The sequence below is a fragment of the Chrysemys picta genome, chromosome 4 (genome assembly GCF_011386835.1).
Source record: "Chrysemys picta bellii isolate R12L10 chromosome 4, ASM1138683v2, whole genome shotgun sequence".
Lineage (NCBI taxonomy): Eukaryota > Metazoa > Chordata > Testudines > Emydidae > Chrysemys > Chrysemys picta.
Genome location: NC_088794.1, coordinates 122,593,045 through 122,614,910, shown reverse-complemented (window position 1 = coordinate 122,614,910; position 21,866 = coordinate 122,593,045). Strand labels below are relative to the sequence as shown.

General features: G+C 41.6%; 1 protein-coding gene across 5 annotated transcripts in view; it reads left to right on the top strand.

The window, feature by feature from the left end:
• Positions 1 to 21,866, top strand: part of EML5 (EMAP like 5) — a 303,917-nt gene that overhangs the window by 119,138 nt on the left and 162,913 nt on the right. For all 5 annotated transcript variants that reach the window (XM_042858583.2, XM_042858582.2, XM_065593492.1 and 2 more), the window contains 4 exons: positions 1,756 to 1,862; positions 2,268 to 2,386; positions 10,904 to 11,090; positions 14,536 to 14,641. In XM_042858583.2, coding sequence (XP_042714517.2) covers positions 1,756 to 1,862; positions 2,268 to 2,386; positions 10,904 to 11,090; positions 14,536 to 14,641 — 519 coding nt within the window. The remainder of the gene's footprint in view (positions 1 to 1,755; positions 1,863 to 2,267; positions 2,387 to 10,903; positions 11,091 to 14,535; positions 14,642 to 21,866) is intronic.

The following is a 21,866-nucleotide window of genomic DNA, read 5'->3' as shown; positions in this document are numbered from 1 at the left end:
GTGCCTTAGCAGTGTGATTTTGAGTATGGTTTTAGTATGGAGGCAGTATTTTCTGACTGATTAGCTCTTTCTGTCAGTGGGCAGAAATAAAATATTCATGTTGGTTTTGTTGGCTTTAATGGCAATTTTAGATTCTATTGATTGTTTACTTTCTCAGAGAAATCCAAAAACGGAGTGATGAATATTTCCTCCTTTTTCCTCACATTCTCGCAACTGAGGCCCCTACAAGGTTGCAACTAATTACCCATCCTATTCAGTATGTACGTACAGCTGTTAGGAAAGACAAATTATATGCTTTTCTGGCAGTGCCACCAATAATCAGATGACTTAAATGTGCATTTGATCAAACTCCATCTGGTGGAGCCTGTCAGGCCTTCCCTGCCCCCCTGCTGGAGGCATCACCCTGGATACTTCCTTGCTCAGGCTGGGCTATCAACAAGGCACAGTCCTCCAGAGGTTTGCAGGGCTAAGAGGGGACACTGACCAATCAAGAGCCATCAGGCCAGTTAAGAAGGCTTGTTTGCTAATACTCAGGGTCAGAACTGGGTGAGACTGGAACAGATGAGATTTTCAGTGCTAGCCCAGAACCCCAGGGCCAGGTCAGGGTCTTGCCTTCTAGCACTGCAACTAAGTGCTTGCCTTTGAGGTTTCATTTGTTTATTTAAAGGTGCAGACAGATTCTGAATTTGCTATTATTTAACTCCAAGCTTATGGCACAGGCCACTCTGTTCCAAACACGCGGCCCTAACTTGTGGACTAAGGAAAGGGACACCTGCAATACTACATTTGACCCCGCAGGCGGCAATATGGGGCAGCCCCCACCTGTGACACTCTGATACTGAGATCTTTGTGCTTTTACAATACCTCATGGAAATGAGAATGGATGTGAGTGAATTGATTAGAGCTCATTTGCAGTAAGACAGAAGTGAATCTAATAATATGGGGAAGGCTCTAATGACATGAACAGTTGCAAATGTAACATTAGTCTTCACCAATGTGTTTCAGAATCTCAGGCACGTATCACCAGTTCTCTGTAGTATGTATATGTCTACATTTGTGTGTAATTCACTTTCTTTGTTATGATCCCTCAATGATCTAAGATCCATTTATGTGAAAGGGGCTTTCTGCTCCTGAACCACCATTGAAGTTAAAATCTGTTGGGTCATTCTCACTGTTGGCTCCAGAATTTAAACTTTACATATCTGGTAACAAGACATTGTCAGTGGAGGACCCATGCCTCTGGAATCTGCTCCCAAAAGTAAATATGATACAGTGGGTCCAATATTCAAAGGTGAATAAACTCGTATCTACAAAAACCTGCTTTTGTGCATACATATTATAGAAACAGAGAAATGTAGGGCTGGAAGGGACCACAAGAGGTCATCAGTAGGGGAAGCTAAGGTACAGACACATCTTGCCCAGGTTCACTTAGCAGCTCATTCACAGAGCCAAGAATGGAATCCAGGTCTTCCAGTCGAGTGCCCTGTCCACTGGACCACGCTGCCTGTGAAGTGAGTTTAATACGTGAAGCCTAGCTCTCAAAAAGGAAGAAAAAAGCAAGCAGTCCAAATTTGAAAGTACTGTTGTATTAAGAGAACTGATGATAATTTCAGATGATCTTATCATGGTTTAGTAGCTCATGTTGTAGTAAATATCAGGAGTCAGGCATAAGCTAGAAGTGTTGCAGTATTTTTCTGCACCATGTACTATTTTAATTAATTGTTTCCATCTACGTTTTGGTTTTCTTGATCACAGAAAGTCTGGTTGATTCTAACAGTGATGAATCAGATTCAGATCAATCTGATGTTCCAGAGCTAGACTCTGAAATTGAACAAGAGACTCAGATCACATACCGTCGACAGGTAAGACTTGAGTTTTAATGGCACAGGGACAAATCCTGAAATATTTCCCAAGGGTTTACTTGGTCCTTTCTCAAGAAAAGCGCTGAAGTCAATGGGAGTTTTATCCAAGTAAGGACTGAATAGAAATTGAGCAAGGATGTTAGGATTTGGCCCATTGCCAGTAGCTGACACATTCAAAGACAACAGAAACTCAGTGACTGGATGTATTCACAACACTTCATATCATGCTGTATTGTTTGTAATTTAAAAACAAATTGTATGCCCAGTTGGCTACAGTCATTGCAAATGTTTGCAGTAATGTCAATGTGCCATTCTGAAACTGAGCTGATCTATAGGTTTATTTCTTAGATACTTGTTCTTCCTGAAAACATATTTGTTTATATGTATGTGTTCTCTTTCATAAAGGTTTACAAAGAAGATCTACCTCAGCTTAAAGAGCAATGCAAAGAAAAACGAAAAAGTGCAGCTTCTAAAAGAAGAGAGAGAGCTCCAGGGAAAAGTATAAGATTACACTTTGTCCATGGGTATGAAAAATTGAGTTTTCTCTAAAAGCAGACTGGAAAGATTCATTTTCTGTTATAAAGTTGTGGCAACAAATATAGAAATGTAAGATTTAAATATGTGATGAACCAAGTGAAAATTATTAAGATCAGATTCTGTATTTTAGACACTTTTTACAGCCACACAAGTCTTTAAACTAAATGTATATACCGCAGTGGTTTTGTTGCCCAGCTAGATTACACCATGAAATTCCTACTGGTAAATCAGTTGGTGTGTCATTATTTTATAGTGCTTTCCAAATATAAGACTTGAATGTCACCATATTTTTTTGCTTCTGAGAATGAATCTCTCTTTCTCTGGCTTTACCAGTGACTCTACAGTTAAGACTGAGTTGAGTTTTCTACTTAAAGCAGGGTATCAGCCTCTTTGTTATCTAAGAAAAATATAGCATGTCCTCCCCAAAATTCAGCACATACGCTTTGAATAAATAACTAATTTTTGGAGAATTTACAAGTAAATGTATTAATTTAGGAATTTAATTCAAAATTGGCCCTTTAAGAAACTTCATACCCAGTTTCACATCTTTTTGGAATCTAATAAACTCAGTAACTGAATAATACTTCATACTTCTCAAATTGTTAAAACTCATTGAAGTCTTGAACCTGGGCTATATCTGAATATTTTTTCAGGATTAATAGTAATTTTCCCCATTATTTTTCATAACTGAAAGTATTTCTATTAAGAGAAGGGAAGTGGAGGGAATTAAGAAAAATATTATAGTTATTACATTAGAATAATAGGCAGAAATATAACTTCCTCCCTATATTAAACAAAACTTTGTAAAATTTTAAGGAAGTATATGGAAACCAACTAATATTGCACTTCCTACCAAATGATGACTCTGCTTTGTGAGGTTTGATAAATGCATATTACGAAGGTCATGATGATACTGTGCAAATTTTGTCAAATGAGACACTGATACTCGCCATCCTAAATGCCACTAAACACCTTTTAGAGATTTCCTCTAGGGTTGGTTTCTGAAATGATTTTAAAAAAGCAGACTTTGGGAAATTAAAGGAATTAATCAAAGAAGTCAACTGGACTGAACAACTCAAGGACTCAAATGTGTAGGAGGCATGACATTTCTTCAAATCAGTTATTCAAAAATTATCTGAAATTGGCATCCCCAGCAAAGGAAAAAACTTGTAAGGAAAGTGGTGAACCAAGTTAGATGAATAACCACGTCAAAAAGGTTATTAGAAGTAAACAGAGACCCTGTAGGAAATGGAAAAAGGGGTTGATCTGCAAAGAAAGCTACATTGTGAAGGTTAGAAAATGTCATTGAAATTTGCTACAAGTCAAACTGAATTAGCTCTTGCCAAGGAAATTAAAATAAATATTGAGGTTTTTTAGTTATATAAATAAAAAGAGAATAACGAAGGGTGTGGTTGGGCTGCTATGCCGGGTGGATGCGAAGGAGTTCAAAGGTAATCTAGGTATAGTCCCAAAACTAAATGAATACTTGACCTCAAGTATCAAAGGGGTAGCCGTGTTAGTCTGAATCTGTAAAAAGCAACAGAGGGTCCTGTGGCACCTTTAAGACTAACAGAAGTATTGGGAGCATAAGCTTTCGTGGGTAAGAACCTCACTTCTTCAGATGCATCTTCAGAAGTGAGGTTCTTACCCACGAAAGCTTATGCTCCCAATACTTCTGTTAGTCTTAAAGGTGCCACAGGACCCTCTGTTGCTTTTTACTTGACATCAGTTATCAATAAGGATGCTAACATGGAACATGCGCATGAAGGCAATACGGCTGAAGGAAATGAGTGCTAGAAATGAAAATCACCACATCTAAGGTGGAAGGAAAACGTAGAGCTTAATGTGCTCAAATCAGGGGAATTGGATATCTTTCATCATGGAATACAGAAAGCACTGGCAAGAAAGGGAAAAGAAGTGATCTGGGAAATTACAATTCTGGTTATCTTATCTCAGTAGTATGCAAGGCTTTAGAACAAATTATTAAGGAAAGAATAATTAAATGAATGGTAAAGGGGATGTAATGTAACATGGATGTACCAAAGGTAGATCATGCCAGACTACCTGATTTCCATTCTTGAAAAAATAACTGATTTCTTAGATAAGGGAAATGCAGTACGTCTAATATATTTGGACTTCAGTCAAGAATTTGACATAGTACCACATAGGAAATTATTTGTTAACTTAGAGAAGATGGGGATCGGTACTAGAATTGTAAGGTGGATAAGAAACTGGCTAAGGTGAGGTATCAGACTGGAGAGTGGTTACTAGTGGAATTCCTCAGGGACTGGTTTTGGGACCAGTCATATTCAATTGTTTATTAATAACCTTTGGACAAGGCATTTATTAATATTGCCCATGTTTGAGTCAATATGTAACTTGAAACCTAGTGTTCACAAATTTGGGATCATGTTGGCTCTTCAGCTTGTTCTAGATGCCAAGATAGCAGCAATCAGTTTTTGTAAATATTCATTTTACGAGGAGGTTATTTTTTTCTTTTGCAAGTGACTGTCAACTGACTTGACAAACCCATACCGTTGTCACCTCCATATAGCCTCACTTATGTATGTTATACTTGAAGCATTACTTGAAGATGATTTGGAAACTTCAGCTAATTCAGAGTGCAGCTGTCCATTTATTTTGTGATGCTTTGTTTATGGTACATATTGTACCTACACGCCAGTCTGTATGGCTGCTTTTCTTTAATGGTCCCAAGGAGTCTCTCAGAATCCAGATCCAGCTCATCCTTCTCTAGGTCATTGGGTTCTGGAGTTTCATCTTGCTGATCCTCCTGCTTGATTCCTTTGGTTTCATCTAGTCACTGATAATGGACCACGTTATCATTCATCAACTGTAAACCATTCATTGGAGTTGTTTGTGTCAGAGTCTGACAAATAGATAGGAGACTGTGCTCTGGGTAGGATTGTTCCATTACTGAGTCTGATTCACCAAATTCTGGTTCAAATTTCCAACCATCTCTAAACTGTTTTGCACTAAGACACTGTAGCAAGGCAGAGTGGCCTCCCTCTGACTCTGACAGGGAGGACTCCCCGCCCCGGGGTGGGCAGAGCCAGGCTGAACAAGAAGTATAAGAGGCAGAGCCTCCAGCTCAGTTGAGGGAGAGCCAGGGAAGGAGTCAGATGTTGCTGCCTTGTTGCTGGCCCCTGAACCAGCGACTGAGCTCTATCAACCCTTACTTCTGAAGTAATACCAGGAAGAGCTGCTGCCAGGCAAATACCCTGAGGAGCTGCTGGAACTGCCAGTGGCGGAGTATCCCAAGGAGCCTGAGTGCCCATGAGTGATTAAGCCCTATGAACAGGTATGGGTAGGAAGTAACCCAGGGAAACCAGACAATAGTCTAGTTGTGTTGCTGAAACCATGGTCAGCATGTTTTGGCAGGATCCCCGCTGACCCAGTGGCAGGATTTCCTGCCACTGTTAGGGCCCTGGGCCCTAGGGTGGGCCTGGGTCCCCCTACCCACTGCTGCCAACCCCACCCTGGGTTGGCAGCCCACCCACCATAGGCCGAATGGCCTGCAGTTGTTTGCTGTCTGCCCAGCCAAGGAGGTGGGCCATAGACTTCTTTTTCTCGGCCCTCTGAGAGGTCTTGAGCCTGACTGTGTACTATTGCTCTGCGCTGCTTTGAGGGCGGAGCCTGACCTGCTTGCTGCCTGCTCCAGCCAGACTGTTATTGCTCTGCCCGGCCCAGAGGGCCTGAGACTGATTGTGGTGGTTGTCCACCCCAGCCAGGGGGCTGGGCTAAAGGCTGCCAATTGTCCTGTCATGGGGGGCCAGCACCCTAGACTCTTTACTGACTTACTTTGCTAATCCCCTGTTGATCAGCTCTCAGGTGCTAGGTGGCGTAGTGAGTCGAAGTGGTCTCCCTCTGACACTGACAGGGAGGGACCACTCCAAGCCACAACAGTCACTTTTTATTAATAGCTTACGTTTTATATATCTTGTAGCTATAATTTTTTCCAATACATTCTTTTTCATACATTCCTGGGCCTTTTATGGTGGCTTCAGAAACCTTGCGGGGGGGGGGGGGGGGAGACCAAATAATGTTGTTTTTTATCTGCTTTCTTCTATCTTTAAACAGAAAGCAAAGTGAGGAGCAAGCCCTGGAGTAGGGAGTTAAGGGTCTGCTGTGGGTTGTTCATGCACTGTTCAGTGGGCACAGAAGTTTCCAAAGCTGGGCAGTGGTGACAGCACATCTCCACAGCCAGGGCTGGTTCCAGGTTTTTTGCTGCCCCAAGCAAAAAAAATTTTGGCTGTCCCCCGTCCCAGCCCTGGGCTCCTCGCCGCACCCACCTGCCGCCCCAACCCTGGGCTCTCCCCCACCCACCCGCACCCCCCTGCCGCCCCAGCCCTGGGCTTCCCCTACCCCCCCACCATTGTCCCACACACACACCTCCTGCCACCCCAGGCCTGGGCTCTCTCCCCCTCCCCCGCCCTGCACCCTCCTTCCGCCACATCCCTGGGTCACTGGTAACTCGCTCCCAGGGCGGGTCATTCAGCAGGAATTTTGGGTGTGCACAGAACACAGACAGGATTGGTTCCCATATGGTTACAGAACTGCAGTAAAGTGGAACAATTTTCAGCTTGTGTGATTGGAGGATATCTGGATGCATAATAAATGAGGAAAAGTTGAGGTGCCTTTATTATTATTTTGTTCTACTCTTTCTTTCTATGGGGAATTTGCCATGCAATATCTCTGTCTTCCTTTTAAACAAACAAGCAACAAAAGGCAATGGCTGTTGAAAATAGCAATTCCAGTCCTAATAACCACTGGGAAGCATTTCTTGCTCAATTTTATCCTACTTTTTCTACAGCAAGTTACAGTGGATCAGTATATTTGATTTGGGAGAATTGAAGTAACAGCTGCCCAAACTGAGCTTGAGCACTCCTGAATTTTGAGGTGTTCAAATCTGGAAGGCAGGTGCTGGGGGGGGCCTGTGGCTCCGCAGGGGAGCACGGCAGCATGTATGCAGCAGCGTGTCTGGCGCTGTGCGAAGCCAGCACGCTGGTCTGAGTGGCACGGTAAGGGGGCTGGAGGGTTGGAGAAGGGGAAGGGAGTTCCGGGGGGCAGTCAAGGGACAGGGAGAAGGGGGGGTTAGATGGGTCAGGGGTTCGGGGGGACAGTCAGGGGATAGGCAGCAGTTGGATAGGCATGGGAGTCCCAGGGGTTTGTCAGGGGACAGGTAGGGGGTGCGGTCCTAGGGGGAAGTTGGAGGGGTCTCAGGAGGGGACAGTTGGGGACAAGGAGAAGGGAGGCTTAGATAGGGGGTGGGGTCCCGGGAGGGGGCAATCAGGGGACAAGGACCAGTGGGGCTTAGAGGGGGTGGGGTCCTGGGGGGCAGTTGGGGCAGGGGTCCCAGGAGGGGGTGATCAGGGAACAGGGGGGTTGGATGGGTTGGGGTTTCTGTGGGGGGCAGTCGGAGGGAGTGGATGGGGGCAGGGTGGGGCTACCCTCCCTCCCTGTGGAGTGTCCTATCTTTTGAATGTTAAAACATAGAATCCCCACTCACAGTGCAGCTCTCCATTCAAAGCAGGCTGCAGCATGAGGTCTCAGCTTCCTCACTCCCTCCCCCTCTTTCCTGTTGGTAGTGGCCTAGGGAATGCTGGGAAATGTAGTTCTTTCCCTGCTCCAGGACTGGCTCTATCGGCAGGGAGCTAACCAAGGAACTACAGTTCCCAGGGCCCCCAGTTGGTTCTCAGCTCCCATGCTGGATCCCTGCTGCCCCTGCAAATGGGCTGTCTCAAGCATGTGCTTGCTTTGCTGGTGCCTAGAGCTGCCCCTGTCCACAGCATGAACATGTAGAGTCAGTATTCTCCAAGAACTATAGTGACTGCTGTTAAATAACCTCTCCTTGTTGGATCTACAGAAGATGTAAAATTGTTCATGAAGTTATATAAGTGTTTCTTCACAAGTATTTGAGAGCAATGGATGCTCAAAACATAAATCAACATGTTGCTCTGAGTTGTATGCTTAAGTTTGCTTTACAAAAGAACTTTACATATTTTCTGAATGTGCCTCTCCTGCTGACTGTGAATAGTCACTTTACAATGAGGCAGGTAGCCTCACTGTGTGTTATCTGTAATGAGTGTCAGTGATTCAAATAAGACAGATTGCCTTCTGATGTTATAGTATACAAACTTAAATCATAATTATAGATAACTGTCATGGGAGTAAGCATGGAGATATTTAATGGAGAAGCTAACTTTTGGGAGACAAAGTCTGGGAATGCTGGTGGATCACTATTGGTAACTAAATCAGATAGCTACAATGGGATTAAGTTATGAATGTCCTTAAAGTTTAAAACAAGAGGCTTGTGTTTGATGTGGAGCTGAATGAGTAGCCAGTGGAGGAAACTTAAAGAGGAGGTTGATTTGGTCAGAGTGACAAACCTCAAAGATTATTTCAGCAGCAGTGTTCTAAATAGATTGGAGGACTGAAGAAAAGTTGTAATAGGGAAGGCATGAAATGATGATAAAAGGATGTGAGTTTTCAGTTTGTAGTCAGAGGAAAGGTTTGATTTCAGAGATGTTGTCTAAGAAAAAGAGGCAAGATTTATAAATGGCTTGAATGTGTGGGTGCAATGAGAAGACCAAGTGAAAAATGACACCTAGGTTGTGGGCCTGAAAGACTGGGGTGATGATAGCGTTGACCATGGTGATAGAGAGTGGGAGCATAGGGAAGGACTTGTGAGGAAAGGTCAAGTGCTCAGTTTTGGTTATGCTGAGCTTAAGATGCCAAGTGGACATCCACAAAGAGATGTCAGAAAGAAGACCAAGATACTACATTGGATGATGGAGATAACTTATCAATAGAGGGGTAGATTTGTGAATCATCAGCATAATTATGGTCGTAAAAGCCATGATTGTGTACAGTGATGGCTATGGCATACTTACCGAGCTAGATAAAGAGCAGTGGAGCCAGCCTAAGCAAAGAAGTCAAAGTGGGTTTCTGGAATGAGAAAGTGAAGAGGGGAGGCATCCTTGAATAGGTATCAGGAAGAATTCCTCTGGGAGGAGCCAGCCATCAGATTGGTGATGGCAAAAGGATCTTTGACATTGGGAAGGATCCAGCCAGTGGATGTTTTGGGATTCTGATGGTATGATAAATCCTTCATGTCATTTTTTTTTGGTATGTACTTACAGTAAAGATATTTTTATTTCTGATCATGACACAGATATACTGCCTGGAGTCATCATATTATTTTGTTCTGTGATCCTCTTAGATTTCACAGACTAAGTAGGTTTTGGCTCACTACTTGAATTATAGACTCCAAAAAACTCCTTGATATTGCAAGAAGTAACGCAGGTACTGCAACTCCTCAGTACTGCATGAAACGGTAGGTGGCACTTTGGTTGACTAGTGGCTCAGTATTATGGTAATGAAGCCCTTTGCTGATGGAGTATTGTTTTGACCCAGAAGTCAACCAAAGTGCCACCTACTGAATCATGAGCTACACTCAAAACCAAAGACTAGCGCTAAAAGAAAAGCAGAATTTCTGTCCTGTGAGAAATTCTAATATTTCAATATTTGTTTTTGTGTCAAATCCGGACAAAAATTTGAAATATCATAAACTTTGAAAGAAAAGTTCCAAAGATTTAGATTTTGAGATGGCAAAAATGATTTGTTTTGACATGTTCATTGAAACTAAATGCTTTATTTTGAGTCTTTTGGACAACTGCATCTGCCTGTGCTGCTGCATTTCGTTCTGGGAGTTGTATTTTGGGTGCCTCATGCTTTCATTTTTCCTTATCAACTGGACTACATCTCCCATGATGCAGCCACAGTCACATGACTCCCAGGATGCACCACACAGTTGGGTTAAAAGAGAAACTGTGGTGCCTCAAGAGAGATGAAGTCCAGCCCCAAACCCTAGCCTTTAAGAGAGAATGGGGCATGAAGCACTGCAGTACCACAGGCAGGTGCAGTTGAACACTAAACTGATTCAAAACAAAATGTTTTAGCTCAGTTCAACAAACTGAAATGTTTTGATCTGGGTTGAACCAACCTGAAATAAAATTCATTTTCCATTGAAAAATCATTTTGACTGAAAATTCCTGACCAAATTCACCCAGGATCTTGGCCACTTGTGATGTAGAAAGAAAATGTTAAGCTTGGTATTCCAGACAAATTCCAACCTGTACAATTGCATGCCGTCTAACTCAATTCCCCCTGCAGTTTCATTTGGGAAAAAATATTAGTCTTTACTTCCTGTTCTAAACTTCTTGTAAAGCATTACTGTTAATAAACGTTCTCTTTCAAGTTAAGGGTAGATGTAATGATCTTTGCATACTATTTGAAATTTGTAAAGTGGTATTCTTTGGGAATAGAGATGTGAATCATTTTTAATACTCCTATGTAGTACTTGGTATATCATTTCTGAGGTGTTACCTAATTTAAGAATTAAATGTGTCCTGATTTTTTTTATATCGTTAATTACTTAGCATCTATGCTTGTGATCTTGATCTAAAAACTATTTTTTTAATTAGTTACAGAGGTTATGATTGTCGGAGTAATCTATTTTACACTCAGACTGGTGAAATTGTATACCATGTTGCAGCAGTGGGCGTAGTATACAATCGGCAGCAGAACACGCAGCGCTTTTATCTGGGTCATGATGATGACATTCTTTGCCTTGCTATTCATCCCTTAAAGGACTACGTGGCAACAGGCCAGGTAGGATACATGTTTATATGCATTAGAAATTTGAAGTTACAGTACTTTAGTAAATTTACACATGCATATTTAGGATTTTGCAGTCTACAAATATGCAGGTGAATTTTTGAAATTGTGTTGGGGACAGAGAGAGGTCTAAAAATTGAGAACCTCAGCTTTTTTCTAGGGCTGCCAAGCGATTAAAAAAATATATTTGCGATTAATCGCACCGTTAAACAATAATAGAATACCATTTATTTAAATACTTTTGGATGTTTTCTACATTTTCAAATATATTGATTTCAATTACAGAATACAAAGTGTACAGTGCTCACTTTATATTTATTTTTGATACAAATATTTGCACTGTAAAAAACAAAAGAAATAGTATTTTTCAATTCACCTAATGCAAGTACTGTAGTGCAATCTCTTTATAATGAAAATTGAACTTGCAAATGTAGAATTATGTACAAAAAATAACTGCATTCAAAAATAAAACAATGTAAAACTTTAGAACCTACAAATCCACTCAGTCCTACTTCAGCCAGTCACTCAGAAAAGTTTGGTTACAATTTGCATGAGATAATGCTGCCCATGTCTTGTTTACAATGTCTTTTTTGTTGGTTCGAGTTCTGTAGTTTCCGCATCAGAGTGTTGCTCTTTTAAGACTTCTCAAAGCATGCTCCACTCCTTGTCTCTTTCAGATTTTGGAAGGCACTTCAGATTCTTAAACCTTGGGTCGAGTGCTGTATCTATCCTTAGAAATCTCACATTTGACAAAACGCAAAGAAGGTACCAATCTGCTGTGAAAATGTTCTTAAAACGAAAATTTGCTGTGTCATCATCCGAGACTGCTATAACATGAAATATATAAAAACAACAAGAAGTCTGGTAGCACCTGAAAGACTAACAGATTTATTTGGGTATAAGCTTTCGTGGGTAAAAACCCCACTTTCTGTTAGTCTTTAAGATGCCACCGGACTCCTTGTGGTTTTTGTGGATATAGACTAACACGGCTACCTGATGATACATGAAATATATAGCAGAATGTGGGTAAAACAGAGTAGAAGACATACAGTTCTCCCCCAAGGAGTTCAATCACAAACTTACTTAATGCATTATTTTTTTAATGAGCATCATCGGCATGGAAGCATGTTCTCTGGAATGATGGCTGAAGCATGAAGGGGCATATGAATGTTTAGCATATCTGGTACGTAAATACCTTGACCTTGCAAAGCCGGCTACAAAAGTGCCATGTGAATGCCTGTTCTCACTGTTAAGTGACATTGTAAATAAGAAGCCAGCAGCATTATCTCCCATAAATGTAAACAAACTTGTTTGTCTTAGCAATTGGCTGAACAAGAAGTAGGACTGAGTCGACTTGTAGGCTCTAAAGTTTTACAGTGTTTCGTTTTTGAGTGCAGTTATGTAACAAAAAAAAATCTACATTTGTAAGTTATACTTTCATGATAAAGAGGTTGCACTACAGTTCTTGTATGAGGTGAATTGAAAAATACTATTTCTTTTGTTTATCATTTTTACAGTGCAAATATTTGTAATAAAAAATAATATAAAGTGAGCACTGTACACTTTGTATTCTGTATTGTAATTTAAATCAATATATTTTAAAATGTAGACAAACATCCAAAAATATTTAATAAATTTCAATTGGTATTCTATTGTTTAACAGTGCGATTATTTGCCATTAATTTTTTAATCACAGGTGGGGTTTTTTTGGTTAATCGCATGAGTTAACTGCAATTAATCAACAGCCCTACTTTTTTCCAATTAGATATATTTCATCAATTTTGACAACTGACTGAGTTTATAACTGATTAACTCTCAAATGAGCATGAATAAATTAACATTTTTTTAAATCAACATTATATTGTGTTGCCACTGTAAGATAATATATAGAAAAAAACTGAATACATATAACATTTTTATATTGTTAAAAGGTATCTGTCAAAAACAAATTTCCTAATATTCTGGATTTCCAGACTGTTTTATATGATCATATGTTTGAATTCTATATGTATGCTCAAAATCTCAGTGCTGTTATTATTTACAATAAGATGCTATTTTATCAATCTCCAGATAGTACATACATTTAATACTTTTTAACAGGCATCCTTTTCTGATAAACATCTTCTTTCAAAAGCTTTGTTCTCACGTATAGAATTTATGGCTTGATTTTGAGAGAATATTTTGAGTTTTAATTAGTGAACCCAGAGTCTAAGAAACTGTGTTGGTATAGATAAAGACAAATGATTATTAACTAGACAGCTCACCAAGTTCTCAGTAAAGAATTTACACTTATGTTGGTAATATTTGTAATCTGGGTAAAAAGTATGTTTGAGATTAAGCAAACAAATTGGCCTAGTTAGAGATTTTTGATTAGATAGTAAACCGCTTTAAGTTTTATATAGTACACGTTTATGTATTGACTTTTGAAAGATGAAAATATTTGAATAAAAATTTACCTAAGATACAGTAGATTCTAAAATATGTATTAAAACAACACTAAGATTGCAAAGTCAGGCACTTAAATTAAGAAATCTTATCATTAAGATTGCCCGTACAATGTTGATTCAGCGTCCCCCTCAGTCCCCCCGGTATGCACATTATGATAGGCTTGCCTGACATCATGTAGTAAATATGTGGCAGAACCAAGTAGAACCCTAGGTCCTAGTCTGGTGCCTTAAACCAGATTGGAATGCCCTTTGTTTTTCTGCAGCTGTCTGCCTCGGTAGCTGCCATTTTGTGTATTGAATGAGGCACAGATACTGTAGAACAAATAGTAAGATATCAGATAACTAAAGACTAGTAATGCCTGCACACTCAACATAGCTAAAAGAGAATACACTTGACACCAAGAAACTTTTCTCCTAAATTTGAGTCATCTGCATTGCTGCAAACTTACTGAAAGTAATACAATTGCATAGGTATCACATAAATTGACCTGCAAAACCTTTATTACTGATAATGATGCATGAAAAGGAAAGAAGTTATGTTTGGCTCTCGAGCCTAGAGTACTTTACAAGCTATTGGTTTTATTTGTAAACTGAAAACAACTGCCATAGAAATAACTGAGACAATAAACATGTAAGCTCCCCCCCCCCCCCAAAACCTTTTTTCAGTGTAGAATTCCATTGTAAGGTTAGTTAATTGTATTTAATTTTTTCAAGTTCTTCCTTCCCTGGAAGGAAGAGAGGACCAGCCAGAGAGGGAGTGACAGGTGAGAGGCAGGAGGGAGAATTTTCATGTTGATACTTCAGAACTACAATAATATTTGGTATTTTGATAGACGAGGTAGGAGGGAGAAGTACATCATCACTTTAATTTTTCAGTTTATTTACTGATGTAATTAAAATTTTAAGATAAAATTATTATTTTGAGCAAAAATACAAAATATGATGACCAACTACAAGATACAAAAGAATGCCTAAAATCCTTTATATTTTAGGTTGGTCGGGATTCCTCAATACACATTTGGGATACAGAGACAATCAAACCACTGTCAGTATTAAAGGGCTATCACCAGTATGGCGTTTGTGCTGTTGATTTTTCAGGTAATATATAAATAGATATATATAGAGATATATATATACGTATTTCATCTTGCTTTTTTTTTTTTTGAAGTTACAGTGCTAGTCAATTTTAATTTGTAAGTGTGATCTCCTGTTTGAGCTTAGATATGGACCACATTCAAGTTTTGCAATTGAAAATGCTTTCTAGTGATCACCCTGAAATGACAAAGATTCTCTAATAATAAATATTCTCTGTAGAAAGCTACTGTTGAATTTCACACAAGTGGAACAAGATCAAAGAGCATGTTATCCAAATCAAAAGAACTGGAACGAATCACTTTAATAATAACTAGTCCTTTCCTTGTCACAGGCAGTGCCACAGATCCTAGGCCTTAACTACACTACCAAGTTTTGTTGATAAGTGATGTCGACACTCAAAGATTGGCATAATAAAAATCGGAATGTCATGTTCACACTCGCTCTCTTTGTCAGCAGAGTGTATCCACAGTTAGGGCACTATCATCGACAGTGTGAGCAGTGCACTGTGGGTACCTATCCCACAGTTCAGTTCGACACCTTCTGTCGCTAGGTGTTGTGGGAAGGCAGAGCAGATTGCAGCGCATCGTGGGACCAGGCTCAATGTCCCACAATGCATTGCTTTCAGTCCCAGGACTCCATGTGCTTCCAGCTTTCTTTCGTGGCATTTTTCAATGGCCCTTCTTTGCTGTGCATCCCAGCATCTTTGTGAGAAGGATGGATCCTGCACTGCTATCCTATGCTCTGTTACTGTCATGAAGACATCGCAGATGGCAATGCAGTTAATCGCGAAGTTCCTAAGTGAAGAAGACTCCCAGTCGCCTGACATGCTGTGGGATATGGATAGGAGCAACTTTTGATTGCCTTTGGCATTCACTGAAGAGCTGCAGAGGGTGGACCATCGCTTTTGGACTGGTGAAACAAGCACTAAATGGTGGGATCATATCATCATGCAGGTCTGGGATGACGAGCAATGGCTACAGAACTTTCAAATGTGGAAAGCTACCTTCCTGGAACTCTGTGTGGAGCTCGCCCCAGCACTGCGGCACAAGGATACCAGAATGAGAGCTGCCCTATCAGTAGAGAAGTGTATGGCAATTGATGCCTGGAAGCTGGCAACTCTAGACTGCTACCGGTCGCTCGTGAATCAATTTGGAGTCAGGAAGTCGACCGTTGGGGCTGCGTTAATGCAAGTGTGCAGGGCAATTAATCGCATCCTGCTACAAAGGACCGTGACTCTGGGAAATGTTTGTGAAATAGAGGATGGCTTTGCTGAAATGGGTTTCCCTAACTGTGGAGGGGCGATAGATGGCACACATATTCCAATTTTGGCACCAGACCACCTTGCAACAGAGTACATCAATAGGAAGGGGTACTTCTCCATGGTGTTGCAGGCTGTCAAGGCTGTATCCCCACTTTGAACTTTAGGGTACAAATGTAGGGTCCTGCATGAAAACTTCTAAGCTTAACTACCAGCTTAGCTCTGGTTCCGCTGCCACCATTTCAATGGATTCCCTCCCTGGGAAGCCTTGAAAAACCTTTACCAATTCCCTGGTGAATACAGATCCAAACCCCTTGGATCTTAAAACAAGGAGAAATTAACCATTCCCCCTCCTTCCTCCCACCAACTCCTGGTGAATACAGATCCAACCCCCTTAGACCTAAAACAAGGAGAAATTAACCATTTCCCTCCTTCCTCCCACCAACTCCTGGTGAATCAAGATCCAAACCCCTTGGATCTTAAAACAAGGAAAAATCAATCAGGTTCTTAAAAATAAGGTTTTTAATTAAAGAAAAAGGTAAAAATCATCTCTGTAAAATCAGTATGGAAATTAACCTTACAGGGTAATCAAACTTAAAGAGCTCAGAGGACTCCCCTCTAGTCTTAGGTTCAAAGTACAGCAAACAAAGATAAACACTCTAGTAAAAGGTACATTTACAAGTTGAGAAAACAAAGGAAAACTAAGACGCCTTGCCTGGCTATTTACTTACAAGTCTGAAATAGGAGAGACTTGTTTAGAAAGATGTGGAGAACCTGGATTGATGTCTGGTCCCTCTCAGTCCCGAGAACGAACACACTCCCAAAAACAAAGAACACAAACAAAAGCCTTCCCCCCCCACAAGATTTGAAAGTATCTTGTCCCCTTATTGGTCCTTTAGGTCAGATGCCAGCCAGGTTACCTGAGCTTCTTAACCCTTTACAGGGAAAAGGATTTTGGAGTCTCTGGCCAGGAGGGATTTTATAGTACTGTACACAGGACAGCTGTTACCCTTCCCTTTATAGTTATAACACAGGCACTTGTGGATCACCTTGGGAGTTTCACTGACATCAATGCGGGGTGGTCCGGGAAGGTGCATGACACACACATCTTCAGGAACACCGGCCTGTATAGAAAGCTACAAGCGGGGACTTTCTTTCCAAACCAGAAGATTACAGTGGAGGATGTTGAAATGTCCATCATAATCCTGGGAAACCCGGTGTACCCCTTTCAGCCATGGCTCATGACACCTTGCACTGGAAACCTGGACAGCAGTAAGGAGCGGTTCAACCACAGGCTGAATAGGTGCCAGATGACAGTGGAATGTGCCTTTGGCAGATTAAAGGCGCGCTGGCAATGCCTTTATGGCAGGTTAGACCTTAATGAGGATAATATTCCCATGGTCATAGCCTCATGTTGTATGTTGCATAATCTTTGTGAAGCTAAGGATGAAAGGTTTGCACAGGGGTGGAGTGTTGAGGCAGACTGCTTGGCTGCTGATTTTGAGTAGCCAGATACCAGGGCTATCAAAGGAGCACAGAGGGGGGCAGTTCGAATCAGGGAGGCTTTGAGGCAACACTTTGAAAATGAGAACCAGTAATGTATATCTCTGTGATTGGTGCTGCAATGTTACATTACATGTAGTTTTCCTAGGAAGTAATGGTGACATTTGGGGCCTTACATTCCAGCAAGCACATGAATAAACTGCCTGTGTATGTATTGGCAGTGCCTACTATCTCTGTTTGTAGAAAACAAATAAAGATGAGTTACTATTCAAAAATTTTGTTATTATTGCACAAAAAACCGCACACACAAACACAGAAACACACAAAGATGCTTGGTAGGAAAGGAGGTACCAGGGAAGGGCAGACTTTCAGAGCTGCGTGTAGGTCCAGCTATCATTATGAAAGTTGTCCGAGGGGGTGGAGTGAAGGGGAAACCTAGAAGTCGCAGAAAGTGGAAAGGACTGTGCAGGCAGAGTTGGGGTAGAGGGGGACATGGAAAAGAATTCTGAATGTGCTGCAGGGGAGGGTGGGCATGGATCTGCTTGGTCTGCAGCATTATTAAGGACTTCAGCATTTGCGTTTGCTCCTCCATTACTTTAATCACCCGCTGTGACAGTGTACCCCATAAGGCTTTATGGGGAGGGGGTGCTTATAAATGTATGTATGACATAACTGGAATATGTTTTATGCTGCCTGTGCCATGTAACATATCTCCGTAAGGGTTGTGATCTACTATATCTATTCATCCTATTTGTACGTATATATCATTTTCTACTCAAGCTTAAGAATATGGGCTGTATGCTTGCCTGATTTCTAAGTAAGCTTTGTGAGGCATTTGGTCAGCTTCTTTAGGAAGGAATTTGCCAGGTTAAGTACCTGATCAGGAGACACTTAGGGAACAATGCATCTTGGAATGCTCCAATCCACATGAGAAGTCTTCCTGGAGACATGCAAGATGCCATGTGGACAATGCAAAGACTGAGTCATGCAGGGGCATGTGACTTGCCCAGGTGACTCCAAAACTCCATCTTGGAGCTGGGCTTTGCAGAGGAGGGAGGTCTCCACCCACAAGAGAGAGTCTACTTAAACCTGTGGGAGACCCCTCCATTTTGTCTTCAGCTAGCTAAAGAAGGAGCCTCTCCACCCCCCCCAGGATACTTGAAGGAGACTGAAACAAAGGACAGTAACTGCAGGGGGTGTGAGTGATTGCTGGACCCAGGCTAAAAGGAGATTAGCCTGTAAAAGGGAGCACTCTGGAACTGGTGAGGAAATTATCTGTATTCAGTTTGATTAGGCATAGATTTGCGCATTTTATTTTATTTTGCTTGGTGACTTACTTTGTTCTGTCTGTTACTACTTTGAACCACTTAAATCCTACTGTCTGTATTTAATAAAATCACTTTCTATTTAGTAATTTACTCAGAGTATGTATTAATACCTGGGGGAGCAAACAACTGTGCATATCTCTCTATCAGTGTTATAGAGGGCGAACAATTTATGAGTTTGCCCTGCATAAGCTTTATGCAGGGCAAAACGGATTTATCTGGGTTTAGACCCCATTGGGAGTTGGGCATCTGAGTGCTAAAGACAAGCGCACTACTGCGAGCTGTTTTCAGGTAAACTTGCAGCTTTGGGACAGGTGATTCAGACCCTGGGTCTGTGTCTGGAGCCAGACAGGAGTGTCTGGCTCAGCAAGACAGGGTGCTGGAGTCCTGAGCTGGCAGGGAAAACAGAAGCAGGGGTAGTCTTTGCACATCTGGTGGCAGCTCCCAAGGGGGTTTCTGTGATCCAACCCGTCACACCCGCTCAGTAGCGTCCTTAACAAACTCCTGGTTTTCTTTTCTGTCCTGCCTTTCAGCTTCCCAGTACTCCTTGCATTCCCTTTTCTCTGCATTGAAGGAGTGCAGTACCTCCCAGAACATGTCTTCTTTGCTCTGTCTTGGGCGCTTTCTTATCTGGCAGAGACGCTTGGCCAGTGTGTGCGGGTGTTTCTGAAGGCCACATCTGCCGAAGCCCAAGGAACAATGCACAGAAGCATGATTGTTAAATTCATGCACAGCATTGAAACATTTCAGTAAAATACACCCTTTGCAACATAACAATCACTTTCTCACTGACCCTGGGCAAGCACACAGTTCTGCGAACACCCAAAGCATGGTGAGTGTTGGCAGGGGGGAGGGGGCTCCATATGGGGAAAAGAGCACTCACTCTGCAAGGAACTGGGGGGAAAGTTCTAAAATTCTCCCACACTTTTCTAGAGGCAGGGGTCATATTAGAAGACATCTCATGGCTAAGGGTAAGCAGGGAAACGAAGGTACATCTACTACATGCTTCTGGCTTCCACCCTGCTCCCTATGCTGCTCACTTGTGTGCCGCTTTGATCCCCGCACAAGTAATTGCCGAATGGCGCAGGAAAGTTTCCTACAATGGGGGAAGGAACAAAGCTGCTCTGCCAAGGAACCTTAAGCAGAGGATTTCCGAGTACCTCCAGGAAACTTTCCTGGAGATCTCACTGGAGGATTCCCTGTTCTGCCATACTGATTAGCTACATAGGGAAATGTCCAGCTCACAGAAACACAGCCAGCCTTCCGCATTTCTATATTCTGAACCCATCTCCACACTACACAAACCACGGGCACTTACCAGGTGTCTCCTCTCCTGCTTCTTGCTTACCGGAGAGTAACTGCTGAGACTGGTTAGACACCTCTGGAGTGGTGAACTGTTCCTGGCTGCCTGCCCCACCGGGAGCTCCACATCATCTAACTCTACCTCTTCATCAATGACTTCGTCCTCCAGCTTAGGTACTCTTTTCAGTGCCTCCAGGCCCACCGAAGTATCCACGGGGCTCAGCAGTGGAGGTGGGGTTGCCACTGAGGATAGTGTCCACCTCCTTATAGAACCGGCAGGTCTTAAGTGTAGCACCGGAGCGACGGTTTGCCTCCCTCACCTTACGATAGTCCTGTCTCAGCTACCTTATCTTTGCTCTGCACTGCAGCATGTATTGATCATAGCTCTTTTCACACAAGAAATGTGCCCGTATCCCAATTCCTACGACTCAAGCGCAGCTGTGACTGCAGTTTCCTCTCTCCATATACTGAGCAGATCCAGCAGCCATGCAGTGGTCCAAGTGGGAGAGCGGTTGCTGCAATAACCTGCCATGGTCACCTGGGAAGATGCTCCACACCGAGCAAACAGGAAATAATATTTCAAAAATTCCTGGTGCTTCTAAGGGGTAGGGGCAGATAGTTGTTTACCTGGCTGCAGGGCAGTGGAGTTCAAACTGCTGACCAGAGCGGTCACAATGGGCATTGTGGGACACCTCCTGGAGGCCAATTAAAGCAATAAAATCAGGTGTAGTGTCTACACTGGCACTTTGTCGACAAAAATTTAGAGGAAAAAGATTTTTGTCTCTCAGGGTGGTTGTATTTTGTCTTCAAAGCAGGGCATTTTTGCCAACAAAAGTCACATCACAGTGTGTACGTATTCACTGTTTTGTCGACAAAAACTGCCTTTTGTCAACAAAACTTGGTAGTGTAGAGAAGACCTTAGACAATGAATCGGCAATGTCTCCTTGGAACTTTAGAGGAACGCCAATCTTGAGAGCCACTGCTACAGGCTAGGCTCTGCCAGTAAAAGCTCTTCAGTGTAGTTCTTCCTTTAAAAACTGTTAGAAGGATAAAACTTTCTATGCAGGGTATTCATGTCTTTTATTTTAATTCCCAAAAAATTTACTTCAGAAAATCCATTGCAAAGACTCCTTGAGGCTTCAAAAAGAATTTGGAGCCCAAAACTATTGTTTTTATTTGAGCCTTTGAAGAGTTTAAGCCTTTTAGTGCTGCTTATGGAATTTGTTATTAATGAATAATATACATTAAACATAAATCTTCTTTAAATGTAAAATCTCTATTTTTATTCATTTTTTGTCTTTACTCATTTTTCTTATTAACGTGATGTTTTGGATTCTGTTAGTATCTGCACTGGGAAAATAAACATAAAAACTCTTTGGTAACTCTTTGGTAACCAAGTAATAAAATTAATCCATTCTTTGGCATTTTAGTTCATTCTTTAGGAGCAAAGTTGAGCTATCTCAAACTGCAATAAGCAAAAATTCTAAACTCTGATGTGAGACCATCAGCAAAAATCCATTAGTTTTAATAAAATATTCAGCCCCTCCAGGTTCCAATGAAACACCTGTTGCTTCTGCTAAAGATGAAATTCATACAGAATAGTTTTTAAAATTTGCATTGTTTTAACTATTGTCTTCATGGCCAGAACTCTTTCTGTTTTTCAGTTCTCTGGCTTAATCAATCATTGGGTAAATATTAGCAACATTGCATTTTAGCATCTATTTTAACAGCCTGTATCTTCGAAAGATGAGTTGAAGGCTAGATTATATCTTTTCTTGAACAGGAGTAAGTGCAGCAATTGACATACTGGACTAGACCACTGGCTCATCTAGTCCTGTAT